The sequence below is a fragment of the Rissa tridactyla genome, chromosome 9 (assembly GCF_028500815.1).
Source record: "Rissa tridactyla isolate bRisTri1 chromosome 9, bRisTri1.patW.cur.20221130, whole genome shotgun sequence".
In the NCBI taxonomy this organism is placed as follows: domain Eukaryota; kingdom Metazoa; phylum Chordata; class Aves; order Charadriiformes; family Laridae; genus Rissa; species Rissa tridactyla.
Genome location: NC_071474.1, coordinates 10,270,054 through 10,293,350, shown reverse-complemented (window position 1 = coordinate 10,293,350; position 23,297 = coordinate 10,270,054). Strand labels below are relative to the sequence as shown.

Genomic DNA, 23,297 nt, shown 5'->3' with positions numbered 1-23,297 from the left:
ATTTTGATACTTGATTAAAAAATATGTGCTTGGATGTTAGAAACGCTGACTGCTGCCACCAAAAAAGCCCATTCCAGTTTTGGAGCCTCCAAACAGATTTATAGCAGAGTCTGCCCAGCTGGCACCATCCCAGGGCGGAAAATGTAGAGTCAACATCACACTTGACCTGATAGTGAGATTCTCGTAAGCCTTGAAGCTGCCCACTACAAAAACTTTAAACAGGTTTTAGATATTATTTCCGTATGTGTGTGTGTCTCTCTCTCTGCTCTAGACCCAGTGTAATGGCATAAGCCGTATTTTCATAGCAAAGCAAGCTCCTCCGAGAGGAGCCGCTGAGATGCTCTGGTTACAACAGCCTGAACAAACAGCAGCGATTCCAGCAGCTCATTGGTACAGAGAGACACCGAAGAGACAAGAGACAGAAATAAAATAAGAAATTTGCATTGGATATTTATTTTGATAAACATTGTGTACTCCAAACAACTACGTGTTATTTCAGTTGTAAGCCACAATCTGTTGGAACCAACGTCCCAAGAGCTCTTGTCATCATAAACCAGACAGTCAATGCGTTACCACGGTCTGCGGACATAGAGAGCTTTCAAGTGCAAAGCAGATTATCAGAAAAGACATATTGCCGACCTCCTTAACAACCTGGACGATGCTAAACTCCAGTAAAAATGCTTCATATGTCTGCAATTTAGTTGTCTTAGTGCCATTGTAATAAATTAATAGAAAATATATCTTTTTTTCATTGGAAAGTCTATAAGAAAATGTACAAACATCTAACTCCGAAAAAGGACCAGCTATTTCGGCGACAGGTAAAACAAGCATTTGAACAGAGGCAAAGAACCCAAACATCCAAACAAACAGACAGACAGACAAACAAAACCCAATCAAAAAAACCCACTCTACCAATGGCAACTGCGGAGGCAAACACGGAAACATTTGCAGTAATAAACCTTACAAAGAGGGTAACTGCAGCTTGTGCGGGGACTGTTAAAAGGATGTACAAAGGACAAGCAGTCAGGGCATTCACTAGTCAAAATGTGCGCGTGCAACTTCTACAACAGTCGGAGATTAAAAAGTAATCCTATGGCACAAAACTATGGCCGGCCGGCGATGGTCCCAGGCTTCGTTCTGTCTTCGGAGCAACACACTGTCTCCGTCCCGTGAAGGTGGATGGGAGCCCTTCGCATGGCGTGACGATGCTCTGGACTCCCCCAGGCTGAGAGGCTGCCGGGGCCCCCACTCCGTATTCACTGCGTGAGACCCCCCCTCCCAGCTCCAGAACAGGCCCCATGTGACAAGCTTTGCATGATAGAATAAGCTACTTAGAAGTTTTCTTCTCTTAATAAGAATTTTTTTCAGGAAAAGAACCCCAACAAAACAACAGAAAAAGGTTTTCCTAGAGCCAAGTCTTATGATTTCACCCTGAGAATTCCCAAAATTGTAAAATCAGAAGATATACTTCAGCACAAAGGCAGCGTGCTTGTAGGAGCTGAACAAACCTGTCTAGGGGACAGACCCACCCGGCACGATCCTCCCGGGCGTTCACAGGCTCACCGAGAGCAGGAGCAGGGCAATGGCTGGTGGCCAGGGCAGCAGTGTGCCACAGAGGGCAACCCCTGCCCCGCCAAAGCCAAATCCCAAACCAGACACAATCTGAGCCCAGCCTTCCATTTGTCAAGCGCTCATGAAAGAAATACTCCTGCTTTGGTCCACCTCTTGTCTCGCACTAATGCCGGTGCAACGATATCACCAGAACTGCCTCAGGACGGTGAGGAGGTCGAGGTAACCCAGACTAACGTACTCAAGGGACCTTGTTTTTTTAGTCTACGTGCCCGACTTCAGGGATCTGGCTCTGTTTTGGCTATCAGAGAACGGCAGATAAAATGTTGGTTAATCACGGTGAGGCTGGCTTTTTCAAGGAATAGTTTGTGAAATCCCCAAACCATCACAAGACATCGGGGAAAAAAACCCAACCACCTTACCTGCCTTTTGCAAGTGTTGCCCATTCATTCTGGAAATGGCACAAATGCCTAAAGAGCATTCATTAACGGGCTCTAATTGAGAAGTAAGGGAGGGAAAGCTTGGCTCTTCTTTTTTTTTCCTTTTTTTTTTTTTTTAAATACAATACACATGGCATTCAGCAAGTTCAAAACAAGTATATAGTAAGACTGAAAAGAACATTTCCAGTTTCAAAACCCAGGAGAGGCTTGAGGGGAGTGTAACCTACAGCACTACCTTCATTTTGCTCGTGGTTGCTTTGACTTTCAGAGCAATCGATCTAAACCGGGCTTTATCAAGTGCAACATCTGCCCAGCCTCTGGAATGACACACAAAATGGTTGGTCTTTCATTCTAGCTGCAAGATAGCATTTTTTGATGGAAAAAAACCCAAACATACCTAATTACATGAGCCCTAATTAAAACAGAGCAAAATGAAATAACCATCAGCAACTAGAATAATTTCTGTAGCAATGGGGGCAGGCAAAGACAAAAGTGGAGAAACAAACCCAGACGTTATTGGCAAAACTGACATTCTGTGTGCTTTGAAAAGCTCTTCATCTTGTCTTTTATCCCCTCTTAGGTCTCTTAGAATTGCCACAGCCTCCGGAGACGCCTTCATGGCATTTCTGAGCAACAGACAGGACTATCACTGAACACTGGAAGTGCTTACAGCGTTTTACAAGACAATGTTTAATTTCCCAGCTTCAAGAGATGTCCCCGCAGGAGTCCCAATTCTGCCTTCGTTACCCAGACATTGCTTTGAAGAAGGGGGAAAGGAGGTACAAGACATCCAACTAGCGTATGGGGATTCCCACTCTAATTCCTCAGCTACTTGGTAAGACCTCTGTCACCTTCCATCCAGATCTCATGTAACTCTTCCAGGAGCACCAAGACGCTCACGGCCTTAAGACAGGATCAGAAAGCAACACACAGCAGAGCAGTCTGATGCCATTCCCTCTGACCTCCCTGGAAAGCCAAGGGCTGCTCACCCTATTTGAGGCTGAATAAGGTGACTCCCAGTATTCCCAGTTGAAAACTGGAAGCCTTGAACAGGATGCTTTCTTTGACTGTCTATCATAAACCCTCTAGACTGATCTTGAACATTATTCTATGGAGGGACTACGGGAAAGGCTGAGAAACTATATGTGCTAATTGACATTGCTGTCCTTCTAGCCTACAGCTGCTTGTTGAAGGAAAACTTCCTATTGGAGCAACCACCATTAAAACCCCTTGATCCATAGGAGAAACGCAGTTTTCTAAGCAACCAGAAAGATGTGGTTTATCAGCTCCGCTGGCACCTTTTATCTTCTCCTTCTCTCATCTCTTCCCTAACTATGTGCCATGGGTTAGCATGTACAACACAGATCCCAAGGAGCTTGACAAAACATCATAAAAGCTTTAGGGTAATTTCTTACTGTCCAGTTATGTTTCCCAGCATCTGGGGATTCATTCAAATATACTCTTTCTATCTTAGATTTTCAACCAGCCTTTGAATTGTCATTCTGTGTTTATGTGAGCAGCTAGTTACACCACGGGGAAAAAAAAAAGCATTTGGACAACTTAGAGGCTGGTAAAAACAATAATCCTCGATGGCCTTCAGACCCAGAACTCCCCCTTCGATAGGCGGCACGTAAGTTAGTCTGTGAGAGGGGTGCCGATAGAACCAGCACCTTGTAGAACAGCTCAACCCTTGCTTAGAAACACGAGAGTCAACACTGCATCAGTGAGCAAATCAACCAGCGAGGAGCTGGCGATCACAGAACACGACGCTGATGACAGAGAGGAAGGCTTTTCTGTCACATGTGGCCACTCTAGCTACTTACAGTAAGATTTCTCTTTGAACAACAACAACAAGAACAACAACAACAACAACAAAACGCTACACCTCTGGGGCAGGCTGGCAAGGTGCCTGCGGCGAGCAGTCAGTAGTCCGTCCCATGCGGGCAGTGCTGGCGGCCAAGAAGGCAGAACAGTGTGTCCTCATAATTTCATTTTCTTCACCACAGGAATTGGCAGCGCTTGGTAGATTTTAGCTGAGTCCTCGCTAGTGACCAGCTTCACCCAGACAGGGCGGAAGCTGCCTTTGAAGCCGACAAAAGCCATTTTTTCTGCAAATCAGAGCAAATATATCAGGACTGTGTTGGGGCTGCACCAGAAAAACACCCAATGGCTGGATGGATGCAGGTGGACAAGGGCACATGTGCGCACAAATTTCGCCAATCATGTATTCTCCAGGTATTAAAGAAATACTTTCCTAATGAAGCTTAATTAAAATTTTATTTACATGTTGCATGCTTCCATTAATTAAGAACGCGTGATACATAGCAGAGGAGAAAGAGAGAAGGAAAACCCCTTCCCAGCAGGCAGCTATCTGCTGAAGCTATCTTTATTTGCACGCTGGTTATACTCAAAACCCTTTCCTCAGGGAAGGTGGGATGATGAGGGACGGGACAGCAGACGACAGCTTGCTACGTTAGCAAGTGTAACACACACAGAAAAGAGGAAAGTGTGCCAAAAGCTCGCAGTAAGAGCTGCTCAGAGCAAGGTGCACAACAGAGCGATAGTCTAGTGCAATACGTGATGCTTTGAAATTGATACGCTTTGTGCCATCAAGTCGGAATTTTGTTTCAGGAGAAAACCAGCTAAAAATAAGTTCAGACAAGAAAAGAATCCTGTTTGGGGGCATTAAGTGGGAAAAAAAGTCCAGCATTCCTATTGTTAAAATGCCTTTTTAGTTAAAACGAACCCAGAAAATAAAACCCCCTAAATTCTTTACTTGCAAGGACAACTGCCAAAGCACTTTTTCCACCTACAGTATTAAACTGAGCGCTGTTATCCAAAGCTGCAGTGGATACAACCTCACTGAATAGATAAGTGACTGGTCCCAGGATGTTTGAGCACACGCTGATAGAAACAAGCAAGGCAAAGTTTAGAACATGGGAAAAAAGGTCCCTTTCCTGGAGCCATGGGAGGGGGAATAGATCAAAGGGGTTTAGAATTGTGTTTTAGAAAAGTGGTTACCTTTTAACCTCAAACCCTCTTCTGCTCCAAGTTTCTCCAGTACTTTAGTCCATGGCCCTCTTGAAATGAATCTTCCTTTAGATGTCACCAGCACTATGGAGCTGAAGGAAACAAAGCCATTTATAAACAGATGAAGAGTCAGAACACGTTCCTCGCTTCTCTGTCTTGAGCACTGGTAACTCCTGCCTGCGTGACTCAAGGACACCCATGAACTACAGTGGTTTCTGCTTTAATGGCTTTTGCCAATGCTTTCCAACAGCTTAGTCATATATTCACTTTTGCAATCATGCAAAACCCACTAGGAAGCCGACAAGACACTTTTTTTTTTTTTAATAAACACTGTTTTCTAGAATGATTTAAACGTTTCCAACCAGCAGTTCCATCCTGCTTTGCTCAGAAAGGAACATGCTCTCCCTGGGATGCTCTGAGCAAGTCTCAAATAATTTATTTTCTTACATCATTTGCAGGATAAAGCCTGAAGAAATTCACTTCTTTGAGATTTTTGCTGACCTGATGCTTTTCCTTCATTTTCATTGGGCTTTGGCTTAAAATAATAATAATAATAATAATTATTATTATTATTATTGCCTTACTTGCATGTACTGTATTTCACCTCAAAATTCTCAGGGTCTTCTACAAATGGCAATTGATAAAGAAAAGACATGAGGGAAGTGCGTTAAACTAATGCAAATCTGTAAATGCTTGGGCAGAAGTCGGTAACTGCCTCGGCTTAACTCTAAAAGGGTAGAATAAAAACCCAAATTAAACATGAGGGGATAGTCTTATAGTGAGAATCGTCCACAGAGAAGCATGTTAACCTCCTTACTTCCCACCAGACACACAAACACCTCCAATGGTTATCTCAAAGCATACGGAGGACGAGCTCTGCTCCAGGGAGTTCAGTGGAAGTCTTGCTATTAAGCTCAAGGGATATCACCCTTGGTCAGCTCCTAATTAAAGCTGCATCACGGCGTAATTGAGCAAACGCCCTAGATGAAATTACTTCGTTCCACCTTGCAGGGTTTCCAGGAGTGAAACTTCCCTGACTGGAACGGCATCTGCAGTCTTGCAGGAGGAGAGCCTTGCTGGGTCGGCTTTCCCGCAGCACGGTGGACATCAGTCGCTAAAATTAATTAGGCAAGAGCTCCTGCAGAGCTCCTGCCCTGAGCTACTGAGCGCAGCGCTCACATCTTAACACCTCAGCTGGAACTGGAACTGTTCAGGGGAAAATAGCAACGGGTGGCAGCAGAGGAATGAGAGAAGCAAAAGAGTTAAGAGCCATCAGGACTTTTCCTGGAATAAACCCGAGGTGTTAAAATACTCCAGCGCTTACGAGAGTGGATTGAGCTGGCAGGCTGGTTTTGTACTTTGTGAATGCTGAATCACCTCTTTTTTCTTCCTTCAGTTCACTAAAATTGGTCCTTTCCATTAAGCTTTACCTGCTATGGAAGTTTAAAATAAATCCACCACACGTTTTGTTTTCTTATCCCTGGGAAGCTCATCAGAAAAGCAGATTTATTAAAAGAAAAAGGAATTTGGCCTGCAGAGAGTTGCTTAAATGAACAAAGAGGCTTGCCCTTGCTAGGAATGCCTCTTCTTGCATCCCCAAATCCATAGATCTAAAAGTTCTTCTCTTGGTCTCTCCACGAGAGGCTGGGGAGGCCGGTGGGGCCCTTCCCCTCCCTGAGCACCATCTCTCTGCACTGCGGCGGGAGAGGGGACAAGAGGCTGGTGGCTCTGCCGTCCCGCCGTCTGCGCAGCGTCCACATCTGACTCTGAGCAACTCTTTCACCCAGCAAATGGAAAAAAGGTGTCTCGTGGCTGTAGCTGCAGCCCCTGCCTGATCAGATCGGAAAGGCTTGCAGGGGATGGGCTGGGAAAACTTTTGGTGAATGAAGGACGATAATTTGGGGGTTGAATCCTTGCCAAGGCACAGCCGAGTGAGACCTGAAAGGTGCTGACCATGTTGGGTCAACTTCCAGTCTTAATCCTAATCCTAATTGGGTTCCAACACTAATCCAAAGAAGACAATGAGGCTCAGAAAGACTTAAATAAACCTAAACGTCTAATGACGAATCAATCCTCTAAAGTCAAAAAAAATCCAGGAGCTGGATTTAGCCAGGATTGAGATTGGATTTTTTGCAGAGGAGGATGGGGCCGTGTCTGAAAAGCTCTCTTATTTTTTTTGTGAAAGAAACGTGAGCAACTACAATGCTTCTCTGAAGTAACTACTTGCTGTATTTTTTGCAACCTTCAGAATTATTTAAGACAGTAGAAACACATCTGTATGAACCTGCATGGCACCTGCTGAGACTTCCCCCAAGCCTCCGGAATAAATGCCGGAACAATATCCTGTCGATCAGTTATTTCGAATGATTCATCAACAAAGCAATCACATTTGTATGAAATGTTACATACCAGATTTCAAATCAAAACAGACTTAATCACAATGAAATAGTCAGTTCCCAATAGCACTCCAGAAACTAATATGAGAACAACCCCTTTGGTTAAAGGGTTTCTGGTGTTGTTCCCAATCCCACTCCAGCAGATGAACCCGCTGCCCTCCAGGATGCAGGGACACACGTTGGCTACTTACCACCCACTTGCAAAACTCTGCTTTTCTGGCAGCCCATACTTAAAAAATAAAAGCAACCAACCCTTAGGCCTGGGCAGGGAACGTGTGCAGAGAGGAATGTATTTCATTAGCGGAATTTTCTGCGATTTGAGAGAGCATGCAGGCAATAGAAAAATGTCAACTGGGCACATCTGTACCGATGAGTGCTGAGAGTTTATTCGTGAATTTAAGTCTGCAGTTTGTCTGTAGCCCACAGCGTAAACGCAGATCTGCAGTTTATTAATCAAATCAAGCTCTGCGGTTTATCTGGGGCTCGATCGGTTCCTAAATCACAGAGTTCACGTCCTTCTGCTGCCTGCACATCCCGCTCACCTTTGGGAGTCGGCGGGTACAAAAGCACACAGCCGGGTCTGTCTGGCCCATGTTGGGTGACAAAAACCGGGAAAAAGATGAGTATTGTGTAGCATTCTTGTACATTGCACCTTAGTAACATCAGATTATTTACTTACTGGTCTTTGATGTTGTTGACATAATTTTCTATCTGTGCTGGGATGCCTTGTAGGATTGAGTTTTTGAATGTTACTCGATCAACAACTTTTCCGTGATGTCCATCAATCACAACCAGTTGGATACCCTCATCAGTGAGGAAAAACCTGACACCGTCAACCTGTGCGGGAGGAAAAACATTCTTGATCTCTCACAGTAACACAACTGCAAACAACCACCTGTACGAAGCACAGTGACAAGACTCCTCTTTCTATCAAAGGGTAAAATTCCGGATCTCTGAGGTCAAGATGTCCTGCATTTTTGCTAATATGGTAAAGTTGTAGCTATTTTTCTTTTTTTTTTGCAAAATACAAAGCAAAAGTGACCTGAATCTAACTATCTATGATAACTTTGTAAGCAAGTGTTCCATAAAAATGAAGCAAGTATCCCATAAAGTTCACTGAGAAGACCTGCTCACCTCAATGTATGCAAAGTCGTCCTTTAGGTGGAAGTACTGTTTCTTATAAGTTTCTATTTTCACTTCTAGTAGGTGGTCCTTGGTACTCTGTTTACAAAAAAAACAAAAAAAAAAAAAAAAGGAAAGAAAAGAGTTATTCTAGTGAGGATGTCCATTACCTGAACGCTGCATTTCCAGAAACCATTTTAAATCTTGAAATTCAATCAACAAAAAAGCTACATAATAAGCACTGACTTGCCAAATTACGTTGCTAATGAGACTGGGCACAATAGTAACCTCTTGCTCATCCTGTCAGCGTTTAAATTGTTTCACCAAATGGCAGCGTATAAGCGACTCTCACTTTGCAGAGCTGACACATGGTTCACTGAGACCTTGCTGTGCATTGCTGCTCCAAGGGTGACGAGTGAAAAAAAAAACCCCAAAATAGACAAATATCCCTATCTCTTCCCCAGAACTAGACTGAATCGGATATAGGAGACAGTGTTGTACAAAACCCTTTATTTGAACGAGACACTCGGCTGTGCAGTCCCTTGTCTGACACTGCTGCTCTTACAGCCTGGAGGAGCCAGAGGCCAGGCAAGAAACCTTCTGTCCCTCCAGAGTCACATTCCCTGGGCCGACCTGTCTTCCACCTCATTACTTTTCACCCTGTGCTTTTTAAGCACAGAACTTCACAACAGAGCCCCAGAAGACTAAGCGTCTAACTTCAAACGAAGTCTTGGGTGGCTCTGTCCTTCGAGGACCTGCACTCTCTACACGTGTAAGAATCTGTTTCATACTGTTTCACATACCTGAACCTTTTCAGAAAATCAGGCACAGGATATACTGCACCTGCTACAAAGTCCTTCTATGTCTGTGGGCACAGTATGTGCCAGAACTACAGATTTAGACTGGCAATAATTGTGTGATAAGAAACCAACTACTTTACCAGTTGTGCACTGGAGAGCTTCTTGGGCATTGGCACCTCTACTATTGGAGTCTCAATGTACTTGGGATAGGCCATGGCTTCACAGTCGCTGACGCCAGCCGTCTTTGGGATCACAGCTTTGATCCTTATTCGTTCGCAGCCTTTGACAGAGCAGAAAGCAAATTTCTCCTTCTCATTTTGAGCTTTGAGTTTCAGAAACAGTAGCCTGCAGGGAGGGGAGAAGAGTCAACAGCATCCTTGAGAATTCTGTACAAAAAATGACTGACTCCCAGTTTTGGTGGACTCCTTCCCAACGCTTTGCAATAATGTGCTTTGCAAGCCCTCAGTGCCAATGTCTGGATTTTAGAGTGCTCAACATACCACATGCAAATAATAGGGGACACACATCTCAGAAATGGTTTGGGCAGGTCAGGGAATTTAAGACAGAGAAATTAGACGACACCTGAACTCCCTTGGAGCTCTATTTTATAACGATACATTTATATAGAAATACATGGTTTGTATTTTAGGTGTCTCTCTCTTTCGCATTATTTTAATTCTTTAAAAGAACGTAACAGGCTTTACACGCTTAGTTCCTGTGCTTCCCTGTCGTGGTGTTTACAGATGGTTGTTGTTCAAAACGAAAAGGGTTGGGTGTGTCCCCAGTTCAGTTTCATGGTCTGCACTTTGCTTTTGTCTTTTTTTGTAATTTGTATTCACTCGGCAAAGCATCTCCCAGAGTAACTGGCAGAGCAGCAGAGGCTATGAATGACTGGCAGCCGTGGGAGTCCCAGGAAAATTAAACGCTGGTCACATTCCCAGAATGACTTTCTGGTTTTGTTGTGATGCCCGCTAACGGCATTAGCCAAAGGGTTCACGATTCCAGCAGCTTTCTCGAAGCAGTGTCCAAATCGGCAAGACCTGCTTCCTTACCCCGTGTCCTCATCCCAGTAGTAGTATCCTTTGCTAGGATATCTGTGCTCCAGTTTCTCCATTTGAGAGGTTCTATAGAAGGTTCCAGTTTTGTACGTTTTCTTCAAGAGACGATTATGGATGTCTGAGAGAATGGAAAATGTCGTCCCTTTAGGATAGCAAAACCCTACTTGGATCCAGTCGTTCCTAAAAATAGCAAAGACCCACATTATAATAAGTTGACACATGACTGTTATTTTCCTGGGCATGCTAGAAGCCAAACTAAATAATTCACTCTGAAACGTAACTTAATTTTTTCCTGGCCGGTTAAAATTTTAATGGTGTGGGATGAATCAATGCAATGTAAATTAGACATAACAACCATGGGTTAGTTAAGCAATGTGGGTCAGATCTGCTCCTGACTTCTACACCTGTGACTTCCATGCACCAGGAATGAATTAGCTCTAGGCTTCCAAAAATGAACCGTGTTATCTTGCTGGGCTGCCCAGGGGAGGAAACAGGAATCTGAGAGGTCAAATGGAAAGATGGTGAACTCAATGGACTTCCTGGAACAAGCATGTTCATTCTGGAAGAGCTCATAAGGCGATGACCTCACCCATTAAAAATGTGCTGTTACATTATTGGGCTGGAATGTTGGAATTCGGTCGGATCACTCACTTGTTGAAGTTGATGAGCCATATGGCCAGCTCTTCGGGGGCTGTCTTGTCCCAGTGGATGGTGTAGCCTTTCCTCAGAGTTATGACTGGCTGATACTGCTGGTAATGAGTGCTCTTGCTCAAAGCCCCTTCCAAATGGAGTGGGTGATTATGGTAGTCATTTTTTATTATTTTCATTTTCAGGTTGGCTGGCTTGTAGGCCTGGATGTATATCTAGATAAAAAAAAAAAATATCACCCAGGGTTTAATGAATGACAGGAAGACATTAAAGGCACAGCTACTCAATAGACGTGAACTGGCGTGAGGCCCGTGACTTCAGCAGTGACCTGTACGCCGTACGCTTACGTTCGATTTCTTAGGCTTCCTTTACAAAGTAAACTGTTTTCAGAAAAAAGAAGGGTCATTTCCTCATTCACTGAGTTCAAGACTATGTGCCAGTCAAGGCTTCAAAGAGGCCCGCATTAGGGCTGAAGTATTTCACAGCATTTGTGGCAACCCTCCGCAGTGGGACCGTATCTACCTCAGACATCTGACTCCTACAGAACAAGGACCCTTCTGTCTGGATTTCAGAAGCAGGAAAACCAGCTCAGTGGTTACAAATTGGCTTTAGTAGCACTACATGGAAAAAAACAACAGTTGCAACACCTAAGACAAAAACAGGCGCTACTCATCAGAGGAAAGTGAGGACTCTCTGAAGGCAGCAGCACTTGGAGCTCGTGTGGTAGGAAGAATGGTTTGGTGGTTACACAACAGGATGAAAGATCATGACAGCTGAAGTCTAATTTTGACTCCTCAGCACATTTCCCATAACACTGTGGGCAACACTTCCTTCCATAAATCAAGGAAAAATAACTAGCCGACAGCCCATAGATTTATGAATATTAATCTGTTAATGCTCATGGAGCTCTTAGGGGACTTCAGGCAGAAGTTGTTAGAGCTGTTAACAGTCAAGGCCAAAGTATCTGAAAATGTACCACAACATCCTCGTGTTCAAAACCACCTGTGCAGACATGCAGATAAATAAACCCTGAGCACCCTGAAGAAAGTCCATTTCTAAAGGTCGAGCTTTACAGCGCCAAGAAATTTAAAGTAAAATAAAGCGATAATGATACGGCAAGGTAAGCAGCTTTACCTGTGCAAAGTGTCCACTGCAGATGGAACCTCTCCAGTCAGGCACGTCAATGCACTCAGGGTGCTTGATTAGCCAGTTATCTTCTTTTATCAGGTACGAGCCTGGATATTCTGACACAGAACCATCTACATCATGAAAAACTGATGTTTTATCACCATCCATATCCAGATCATTGAACCAGGGTCCAGGTTCTCCAAAGAAGACCCTTGAGGTAATCTAAACAAAACAGTGAAAGACATTTACATCTCCGGAAAGGAATTAATCACTTACAGTACACAGTGGCTATGGTCAATAGAGTGGCTCAAAGGACCCATTTTCTTTCTTTATTTGTCATTGGAAAGTAGTTTGGACAAGAAATAGTGTTGGATTTGTGGGTCAATTTGTGCGTGAAGAAATCTGTGTACACACTAACAGCACCGTTCTTTAAATGGCCACAGAATTTGGCCACTCAGCTTGAGACATTGTAGGCTTGACGTTCAACAGCTCTGGGGCCCCATGACTCCAGATGATTCTGGGGTGGCGGGTCCTTTGAGATAGCAGTTATGTGGTAATAAAACTATAAGCTTCTGAAACTGACCATCCAAAGATGGAATCACCAAAATAATTTTCAGCTGAGCTGGTCTCATTAGTTGGCAGGAACATCGGTGCCATTTGGGACAGCCATATCAGGATTGTCTCTGCCTGCGCACTCCCTCTTCCCTAAGCCTGAAGTCAGTGCAGAGCTGGGTCACACACTTAAAAGGTGTGTTTGATTTGTCAGACAGAGCAGACACAGATTTCCCTGCTGAGCGTGGGGAAAAGGCTAAAACAACCAGAATTTCAGCCCCAGCTGTGAAAAGGTTTGTTTTAAAATTCTGGAGGAAGGTTCAGGAGACGGGGAGATTTCACTAGAGCCACTTCACTCATTGTCTGCTAATATGTTTTTGAGGTTCCAAAGCCACATAAAGTCACACTGATGCTGGGAACAATCAGCGACCTCCCCTGGGAAATGGCTGCTCAGGCAACTTCGGACTGATATTTTTATCCAGCATAAATAAATGTCATGCCACCAGCCCGCCTGGTGCAATGTGAGAGAGTGACCGACCAACACTTTTAGGGGAATTTTGCCTTTCCCATCCCATTTGGCACGAGGATTGCTAGTCAGCACTTTTCCTGACGTGCGAGCAAGTCTGCTAATTTTTTGAAAGTTAAGCAACCCAAAACATTTCAGTCCCAACCGCTTTATTTATTTATTTGTTTGTAGTGTTTGGCAGTTGGATTTAACAGCTGCTAGAGGTGAACCTCAGTAAACCAGTTAGCACATATGTGTGCAAGTAAATACAAAAATAACTCAAAAGCACAGACCCTGGGACAGGTTCAGACCAGCACCCTGGAGTTCATACTGTAATTCAAAGTTTGGCAGACCCTTTTTGGCTGGGCTCTGCTCTCGTTTATGTCTGCAGAACTGGAGTCCATGGAATTACCCCAGTGTGCAGGGCTGCAGAACTACCCTGCATCGGCTCAGTTTCACTGGCTGTTTCCCAAAAATCAGTATTTTCCGCTTCTAGGTGAGTTAGACCTTCCACAACAGACTTCGCTCTGTTGTTTCTTTAATATTATACTGTTGTTGAAAATAAGGGGGCAGATTCTTCTCCCTATTTCAACCGTTTCTGAGACACACAGAAATGGAAATGATTTCCACCTGAATGTCACTATTTTTTTGAAACTGATGCCTGCTTCCGGTTGCTGCAAACCTGTCAGAGAATTGGATTTTCTTGTTATTTCTCCCATCCAATTTTCTCTTTCTTAGCTGCCACCCCCTCTGTTAAGCTTCTGGCAAAGTCAATGGGCAACCTCCTGAAGATCTCCTGTTTCCTCCTAAAGGCTGCTACACCCTTTTTGCCCACAGCCCCATTTCCAAGCCAACTGGAAAAGGCCTTTCTTAGAAGGATAACTCACCGGGATGTCTTCAAAATGAATGTCGGTGACGTTGTTGTTGGGGCAGCTCTGCCAGGCGTTGTTGAGCCGGAAGGCCAGGGCACTCGTGTGCCGGCCATCCAGGGCAGCGAATTTGCGGAAGGTGCAGTTCTGGACGTTGATTGGTCCATCGTAGAACTGAATCCCTCGAATGGGAAAATCCCTAAAACACATTTGGAGGAGACAGGGAGACTTGGTCATGACACATCAGCATGAGGATGAGAATGTATTCTAGACATGTGCAGTCCAGCAGCATTTGTTTCTCAGCTGCTTTCATTTTTGACAGCCCTTAAGATGACTCCTGAGCTCATGTTTTGGAAGAGAAGGGATTTCCCTCCTTTTTAGGTCTGTGAAGTCCTCTTATCCTTGCAAGTTCAGTTCAAGTTCTCTTGTGTCTGAACAGATCATCTTTATTTAGTCTGTGCTCCTCCAGGGAAGGAACTTAGAGCAATGCCAAAGCATTGACCTAAAAGTGAATAAATCCATGTTTGCCATCAGAAATGAGTTCTGCAGCAGTGAAACCTGAAACTCCTCGGAGCCGTGCAGGCTCCTTGGGCTGAGTAACAGCAGGGCTAAAAGAAGTCCCACCACATCTTTCAAAGGAAGTTGGAGAGAAACAGTGCAACTCAACTGCAATAAAAAAGGGATTTGAAAACAAGGAGAGGTCTTACAATCTATAGGGTTGAAAAGAGGTGAAGGGGCAGACTAACGAACCTTTATTAATAGCTTTTTCTGATATCATCTGCAAGGTAAAGACGACACTATTTTTCAAACTGATTAAGTGAACAAGATGCTTAAACTTCTTAAAAGGCTAAGATAAGATGTTTCAAATTTCACTTATGGTAAATAAATTTGATCCCCTCCTCCTATGAATGGCTTCCTATAGACAAGGCTTGCCTGCTTCTGTGCATTTGTTCTGTCCCTCTGAGCTTCTGCACACAACACCCAAGACGAGATATGCCCATATATATATATGTAAAGGATATTAGAGTGTCGTAGTTTTCATTATTACTATAATGAATTTCAGATTGAGTTTTCATTATTACTATAGTTAATAATAAGCCTCCTCTATCTCTACCGATAAGCGAAGTTGAGGCGGGTAATAGGGCAGAAAAAAAATCAGCTGAGCTGTTTGTTCACTGTAGAGCTACCGTTAGGATAACTGTGTTTTTAGGAATAACAACAGAACGTCATTGCACTTGCAAACCAATCTGCAGGACTAAGGTCTAGGAAGAGGCCACACACGACGTTCACTGGCCGTTTCAAAACTATTTAACAAAGGCATCAAATCCCTGTAGCCCAGCAGCAATAGTGACAGCAGCTCTGAGGACATCTGTGACCACATCTGGGCCAGTCCAAGCCCAGGGAAGAGCTTCTATGAGCTTCCCTGTCTGCTGACCTGGAGAGAGACTGCCACATTGCCCAGCCACATATAGAGAAGTGCCCAAGGAGCGCACAGTCTTTGTGCTGTCTTCTCATCTCTGTTTGCAAAGGGGAGGGGGAAGGAAAGAGGAGTTTGATGATGTCTTGGCAGTCCGCAAGTATGTACCTGCCAGCAGCAGCTGCACAGTGAGGACTTTGGGATCGGCAGACATGAAACCAAATCCTTTCTGCGTCATGGTTATTAAATTGAACAACGCTGAAGAAACCGCACTGGGCTGGAGTTTGCACTGAGAGTGGGAACAGAGGGTGCTTTGATGTGCTGAGCTGAACTTACGGGCCGATGGGCAGGGTCCTTCCTCTGTGATCCAGGCCTCCAGGTCCCCAGATCTCGTTGTCCATCGTCTCGGTGCCCAGGTTTCCACTCTCGCCAACAAACAGGCTGTTCTTGATTTCTTGCTTTGAGCCGTCGTCATGAGGGAAAGTCCCGCCGCTGGGAAGGAAGGGCTGGAGGTGAAGGGGCTGCTCACAGCCACCCCCACCAGCGGTGCCCCCGGCTGCAGCACAGGCCGCCCCACACTTACCTCGCCAAGGTCAGGCCAATGCCGTTGTCAGCAAACCTGCAAAGAGAAGAGGGATGCGTCAGAAGAGATTTGGGTTGTTTTTTTTTCATGTCAAACTAAAGTAACCAAACCAATGAGGCAGAGGGCAGCAGGGCTTAACTACTGAGCAGTGCCCCTGGGGAGGGTCAGGCTTTTCCAGGCTTGTTCCCTGTCTAAGTTTTGGAAGGTCTTCTTTGGCACATCTTGCAGTATGTGCAGGTCATATGAAGCAGCAGACATTCACCTGATTGCTCAGAGCTAAGGTTAAGCCGGTGGTTACTGGGCATAGTTTACTTGTCTGATAAAGCTTTTTCCCTGTGTCTAATGACCATGCTCTTTTCACTGTTAGGTAAAAAGATCATGCTTATCTCTCAGTCTAACTCGCTTTTATTATCTAATAGTGCTTTGCCTTATGCACACCTCTGTGCTTGCCCGTGTTCATGTATCACACACTGCTTCCATGAAATAACTTTACAAGAGGAACTGTTATTAAAACAGAGAAGTTGGCTTCTCTTTCATTGACAGGAAGATAGAGATCAGATCTTTCTTATTAAAAAAAAAAAAAATAGAAAGAAAAAAAAGATTAAAATGTCTTTCCATTTTGCTGAAATACCAAAGCTTTTAGATGAGATAAATCACAACCGCCGGTCCGTGACTCCTGCTTATAGGAAGACTACAATTAATATGATAGCATGAGTAAGTCTCGATGGTGTCTTCACATCGGTGTCACTCTTAACGCGTCTGTCACTGATCTCAGCAAAAACGCGAGTCGGGAGCCCGCAGCGGAGTAAGACCCAGCTTTGTCCCGCTTCTGTCTGTAGGTGGCAGCCCTTGACACGCCATCGCCTCCCCTTGCCTTCCTCCAGCCCCATGAACACACACCGAAGTTTATACACTGCATGCCACATTAACATTTGTTTTGTTAATGTAATACATAAGTCTTTCTGTAGCAATAGAAAAGGAAATTACTGTGGCTATAAAGACAATTACAGTTTGATGGCTGCTTCCTCGAATTCACATATGCTCACTGCTGGAAACTGATAAAGTACTCGGTCTTTTAGCAACCTCCATACGCTGCGTTTGCTCCATAAGCAATGTAAATGTCTCAATGACATGAATGTGATCTGTGAAGACAACTCTAGATACTTCTGGTTCATAAGTTCATAAGAAGCAGAAACCGTATTACTCAATATCACATTTCTGACCATTCTGCTACAGTCTCACTCCCACCAACCTGACCGGTCACCAGAGCCAGCTTATACCATGGGGTGCTTTAGAGGTTTGGGTGGCTTGAAAGTAAGGCAGCTCTGCCCAGGACTTGGACACCAGATAACGAACGGTGTGACAGCTATTCCTACTGGAGTTATCACAATATGCCTTGTAAAGTAGCTTTTTCCTTTTTCTCCTCTTTCTTCATTGAGGTTGATATCAAGAGCCTGGCTCAGCACAAGAAACTGTAGAAGATCATCTGTTTCCAAGTGCAAAATAAATATCTGTTCTGACCAGTGCAGGAAACAGCCTTCAAAGAACACAACCCGCACTTGCCCAGTCTCTCTCCCTTGCTGGTATGATGCATAGTTTTATGTCTGCTTTGTCAGTACTCACTTATTCAGCATAGCAGTGAACCACATAAAACTGATCTGTGACCAGGCCAGGGAAGGTGATGGATTTTGCTGCTCTCTTTTCAAAGCACCTCATTTTTCATACACAAATTAAGTTTTATTTTTAGTTATTTGCATCCATGTGTCTATGTCTCTGTGCGTGTATATGACCATTCTTGAATGCTGGTTAGCATCACACAGAGGAAGAATCGGAGGGATCTTCAGATCAGACAAAGCAGGTTTTGTTTGTGTAAAATAATGCCTGTGCTTACTTAACGTTTCATCTTTATTTCAATCTTGGCCATACGGAAGGTGCAAAGCAATATAAATAGTCTGAACCACAGCTATGCTCGCCATAAACACCAGGCTGAACTCCTAGAGTTGAAATAAGGCAAAACTCACTGGCAGTTGTCCAGCCACACATCTCCACCCCGCAGCCAGGCCCCGTGATCCTGATTCTTGTAGGCAATAAAGCGCTCAATTATTGCAGGTTCCCTGGGCTTCAAAGGATCGGCGTCTTTGTGTGGGCTGTATCTGTAACCAGAAGGAGAGAAGAAAGGTTGGCGAGGGAAGGTAGCCTTGCTCGGTGCACGGCCCTGCTAAACATCTGGTTTCTGCTAACTCGGGAACAGCTTTGGGACAACAGTCCATCCAAGTAGCGTGTCTAGTCGAGCAGCCATGGCCAGACCCAACTGCCAAGGGAAGGACGGTCCAGGCGAGGCAGTTGTAAAGACCTGCTCCAAGTTTCCTTTCACCTTTCCATTATTGTATTGCTGATACACTGCTGAAAGCATGGAAAGTTTATTATTGCTCCCAAAAGTCTGAGATATTTTTTAATCCCTTACTGTTATCCTTTCGCATATTCCTGTTATTTAGATAAATATCCTTTTTGTTTTCCCTTTTGAGCATTCTTATCTCCTATACTTGGCTATACTGTGGTAACAAGTACCACTGCCAAATTTTCCTTGCTGTGAAAAGGAATGAAAACATCTTGGAGAGGAGCTGAGAGTATGTCCTTTACTATTCCCACTCTGCATTACCCAGGACACACGTACAAAATTTATTAACTCTGAAGTTCTCAAGTATGAGGAAATATTGACCTGATGCAGGGAAAAAGCAGACACAAGTGGGAGCTGCAGCAATGTGTGCCCTCAGCTGCTGCCTCTCAGACACCGCTCGGGCCACGGGATGTGAGCAAGGATCTGGCTCGCCAGGGTGATGCTGAGCTCGGCTGCCATCTACCCGGTCCTGAGGCACAGCTCTCCCTTTGGCTGCTGAAGGAGCATCTTCCATCACACTACGCAGCTTAGGGAACCTGACAGATGAGTATCCAGCTCAGTGCCAGCGACGGATGGTCCAGAGATTAAAATTCATGCCTCAACAATGAGTAGCGAGGCCAAGCTGTCAAATCGCTAACAGATATTCAATAGCACTTTGCTTTGCTTAATAAGCCATCATATCAATCTAAAACCGAGCATCAGGCTGATAGGGTTCCTGTAAATGAATATTGCTCTGGCAGCTTCATCACTGTGCATTTGCTTTCAGAAAGAGATTTAGTATCGGCCCTTGTGAATTCCCCAGACATTGTTAAATACAGATATTTGAAGACAGATTCCAGTTTCATTCCCATCCGTGTGTAACTGGAGAAACACTACAGAGTGCGGAATTTGGCCCAGATATTTAACGCTGTAACAGAATGCAGAATAATCTCTCCAACTCTGTATATGCCCAGTCTACCTCAAAGTTTGCCCCAGCCACTCCAGCTATAATCATTTATTCAGTCCTGACACATGAAAAGTGGAAAACGGTATAAATAATCTGAGCTGCGGCCTGTGCTGGTGGGTAATCCCCGAGCATAAACATGACTGCATTATGAATTGCTTGGCTTCCAGGGGTCATTCCTGCCCTTGTATGGCAAAGGACAAATTGCCTTCTGTAATCACTTACTGCGCCTGTGGCAGCAGGCACTTTCCCAAGGCACGCGTTCGGCTATATGGTTTTCCATATGCTGCTATACGGCAGCATCAGGCTCCCAAGAGAATTTGGAGGTACTTGCAGAGCAAGCACTGCTCTTAATAAGTTATTTTTTTAGCAGTTACTTTTATCGTTGAATTTATAATTTCAATTAATGTAAATAATATTCACTTTTGAACACCTTTTAGCATCAGCTGCTAGGCAGGGCACTGGGGGGATGTGGATCACAGGGCAAGCGGTGGCTGAGCTGCTGGCTGGGTTCCCCTGCGGCAGAGGACCGGTCCCACCCCTGCAATGCTGGCCCAGTACGTGACTACAGCAATCGGGGTAACCCGCACCCCAGAGGTGGAAAGCACAAAAGGAAAACGCTGTCATTCTCCCCTGCTGAGCGGAGGTTTTCAGCAAGTTCCTCTTCCCTACATGGTCTCTTCTGTCAAGAAACCCAGTCATGGGCGAATGCAGGTTGGGCGCAACGGGAGGCAATTGGTCTGTCAGGAAAGAAAACTATGAAACTTGGGAATATTTAAGTCTTTTTCTCTCCCTGGGGTTGGTAACTAAGTTAACAGCCAGACTCAACCTCTAATGAGATAAAAGGGTGCACGTGCAGCCCTTATGCTATTACACTTTGCCCCCAAGAAGCCCTCTGCTTCCACCAGCCTCCTCGCTGGGGCCAGCTTTGGGGAAAGAGTGGGGATTCTCAGAAGCCACGGGACCACGGTAGGTCTGCCGATACGAGGCGCTGTCTAGAGGACTTTCCAGTATTTCTAAATGACCCCATTATGCCACACAGGGGCTGTGCACGGCAGCAGGGAGGAAGGGTCGCTCTGCGTATTTAATTGTAATTATTATTGCAGTGTCAGATTTGGAACTGGACAGAAATTTGAAATCAAAGTGTGAGCTCCATCACATAAGCTCTCCCTGTTCAAGTAGGCCCTAAATGAAAGAATCAACAGCATTCCCAGGAAATACTTTAATTTCTCATTTCTCTAATGGGAAACCCTTGCGACAAGTTCTCCCCAGTGGGGCTGCTGACCGGAGAGCATCTAATTTTCTTGCTTATGTACAAAAAATAAAAAGTCAGTGGAACACCCTAGAGCAGCTGTAACATCCACGCCAGCTCCGCTCAGAGCTAAAGTGCAAGGACAGAACCAGAAGGGTGCGGGTGCTGGGGGTCCCTTAGGAAAGGGAATGGAGAAGATGAAATTAGAAAGCTGTAAATCTAAGTGAAGACCTTTCTTCAATAAAAGCCACCCCGAAGGGATTGCAATGATTCCTGTCAGCTTCCTTGGAGACAATTGCATCGCTTTCAGTCAGTGCTATAGAGAAGTCTTTTCCAAACCAAACTGTGCAAAACAATTTACCTCCCAGAAATCAGCGTCAGGATAGGTCTTTTGTCCTTGGCTGAGGCCGGAGTGGTTTTGACGCCATTATCAATGATCATTCCAGCCTAAAAGAAAAGAGAAATGCAATATTACAGTATATTTATATAATCTACAGGTCTTTCCATCTCCGGGCTCTGCCTCCCAGTCTGCTAAGCCCAAGTCAGTCACACGATCCTAACAACTGCTTCTTCTAGTAGCATGCGAAATGGGGCTGACAGGGCTATCCAGACTTGCATGTACCCCCCAAAATCGCCGCAAATTTCCGGAAACTGCACCTCTCTTGTAACTGCATGTATCCCCATACACAGAAACACCCCGCTGCAGCCTTAAGCACCCGGTGACAGTAATGCACCGCCCCACCGCACAGCACACTAAGGGTAAATAAGTAAAGAGAAGGCGATTAGACACAGCGGCCCGTATTTATCCCTCTAGAAGCTGTTCAGTTAATTGCTAACATTGGCAGTCGAGGTCTATAATTAGACAAGCTGCCAATAGATGCTCCTGGAGGCACTATTTTAGGATCACAGCAGCAGAGAAGCAGCCTGAGCAGAGGGAAGAGCCTCTCGGAATGCCCAAGAGCCAAGAGAAGCGGGTGCGGAGCTCCTACGCCAGCAAGCAAAGCTGCTTCATCCGCAGACGCAAACAAGCTCGCAGCAACTTTTAGTGAAACAGAAAGCACAGGCATTAATAGCTTGCAGACCCAAAGAGCTGGAGCGAGAAGGCGGTGTTTTGTTTTTTTTTTCTGAGGGCAGCGTTCCCGTTGCGTGCAGACTCACCCGGTAGTTGGAATGCGCGCGGTTGTTGGAGAATTTCCCCATCGGCATGTGCTCGGAGTAGCCGGGGGAATACATGCCCGCCGAGGGCCCCGTCGGCACGTGGTGCAGAACAAACCAAAAGCCTGTTTCCTGAGAAAAAGAACGGACATCTGAGCCTTTGCTTCAACTTCTTTGCTGGTCTACGTTAGCCTAAGGATTTATCAGTAAAGCCACAAGGCATAAGGCAGAAGATTTTGGGACAAATCACAGCTAGCAGCCTCGACCTGTATAACTATACGTAGCAGAGAGTTTAACACACACATACATTCACATTCACACTCCCAAAGTAGCATCTTCAGGGTGCCTCAAGTCAAGCTCTGACGTCTCTATTGAAGCTATAAGTGAGACTTTAGAATTCCGTCACACACACACACATACACTGATGTCCTCCTATCACTGCATGCGTGGATCTTAAAAAATCAGATCATTTTTATTTAGTTGCCTAAAAATGTATCCAGGAGCCCGAATCTAGGTACTCAGATTTGGAAGCTTCGGAAAGACCACATCTCTTTGTTTAAAGCTTGCTTTTCTTGTTTATTTGTCCTAGTAGGAAAATAAAGGCTCCTGATGTGACCAAGAATTCCTGTGGAATTAGCATCAGCGCTGATTGAAATTTCAGAGCACCATTACTGTACTGCAATCAACAGAATCATTGCCAAAGACTTCACTGGGACTCCACAGCCACATTTATTTAATTTATTCAGGCTGCGCACTGTGCAAAGGCTGGGAATTTTTGTTAAAGCCATCCAGCTCTAGAAACAGCAAGTGACAAGAGTGTGGAGCAAGAGGAAAAGCATTATATTTTATTGGCGGCACTAGCCATATTAATATACGTCTCGATCTAGCAGTTTCAAAAAATGCCTGAGTAACAGAAGCAGGTTTTATTCCAGCAAGAGCCTCAGCCTTGCAGGGCTGTAACCGGTCTGAGTTGTTACCAAATAAGAAACTTCTGCACTCACTTCAGATCCCGCAGCTGCACAGTTTATAAGGTTGTTGTGGGGGTTGGCTATCCAGAAGGTGGATACGGCGCTGCAGGTCAGGAAAACAAAGAATAACATGAAAATGACACTTGGAGCACACACCAGAGTCACCGATCAACTCCCCCCAGTAACTCCCACCGATAACTCCTCAGATAAGGGGTCCTGCCTAGGGGGCAAAGGGAACGGGTTATTTTTTTCTTTCTCTTCTCATACCACATGTGTCCTCTGTGGTTTGACAGAGAGCATGGCCTTATCTTTTAAAACCCTGAGTATTAAATGAGGAATTTTGACTGCAATTCCAAGCCTGCTATGAAGCTGTCAGATGTCAATCATGTTTTATGATAAGGTAAATATGTTGTTGCACAAGTCACAGAAAAGAACTTTGCCCCCAAATAAGCCCTCAGGTTCAT

At 44.8% G+C, this 23,297-nt stretch overlaps 1 protein-coding gene across 3 annotated transcripts in view; it reads right to left on the bottom strand.

Moving 5' to 3' along the window:
* Positions 1–439: 439 nt before the first annotated feature.
* The window catches only part of CEMIP (cell migration inducing hyaluronidase 1), a 114,516-nt gene continuing 91,658 nt past the window's right edge, over positions 440–23,297 (bottom strand). For all 3 annotated transcript variants that reach the window (XM_054214722.1, XM_054214724.1, XM_054214723.1), the window contains exons 15-29: positions 22,867–22,936; positions 21,869–21,997; positions 21,072–21,157; positions 18,139–18,270; positions 16,118–16,153; positions 15,871–16,026; positions 14,136–14,316; positions 12,198–12,413; positions 11,067–11,278; positions 10,410–10,595; positions 9,498–9,702; positions 8,570–8,656; positions 8,115–8,272; positions 5,031–5,131; positions 440–4,117 (exon numbers count right to left, since the gene is read on the bottom strand). In XM_054214722.1, coding sequence (XP_054070697.1) covers positions 3,990–4,117; positions 5,031–5,131; positions 8,115–8,272; positions 8,570–8,656; positions 9,498–9,702; positions 10,410–10,595; positions 11,067–11,278; positions 12,198–12,413; positions 14,136–14,316; positions 15,871–16,026; positions 16,118–16,153; positions 18,139–18,270; positions 21,072–21,157; positions 21,869–21,997; positions 22,867–22,936 — 2,083 coding nt within the window. In that variant the 3' untranslated portion in view covers positions 440–3,989. The remainder of the gene's footprint in view (positions 4,118–5,030; positions 5,132–8,114; positions 8,273–8,569; positions 8,657–9,497; positions 9,703–10,409; positions 10,596–11,066; positions 11,279–12,197; positions 12,414–14,135; positions 14,317–15,870; positions 16,027–16,117; positions 16,154–18,138; positions 18,271–21,071; positions 21,158–21,868; positions 21,998–22,866; positions 22,937–23,297) is intronic.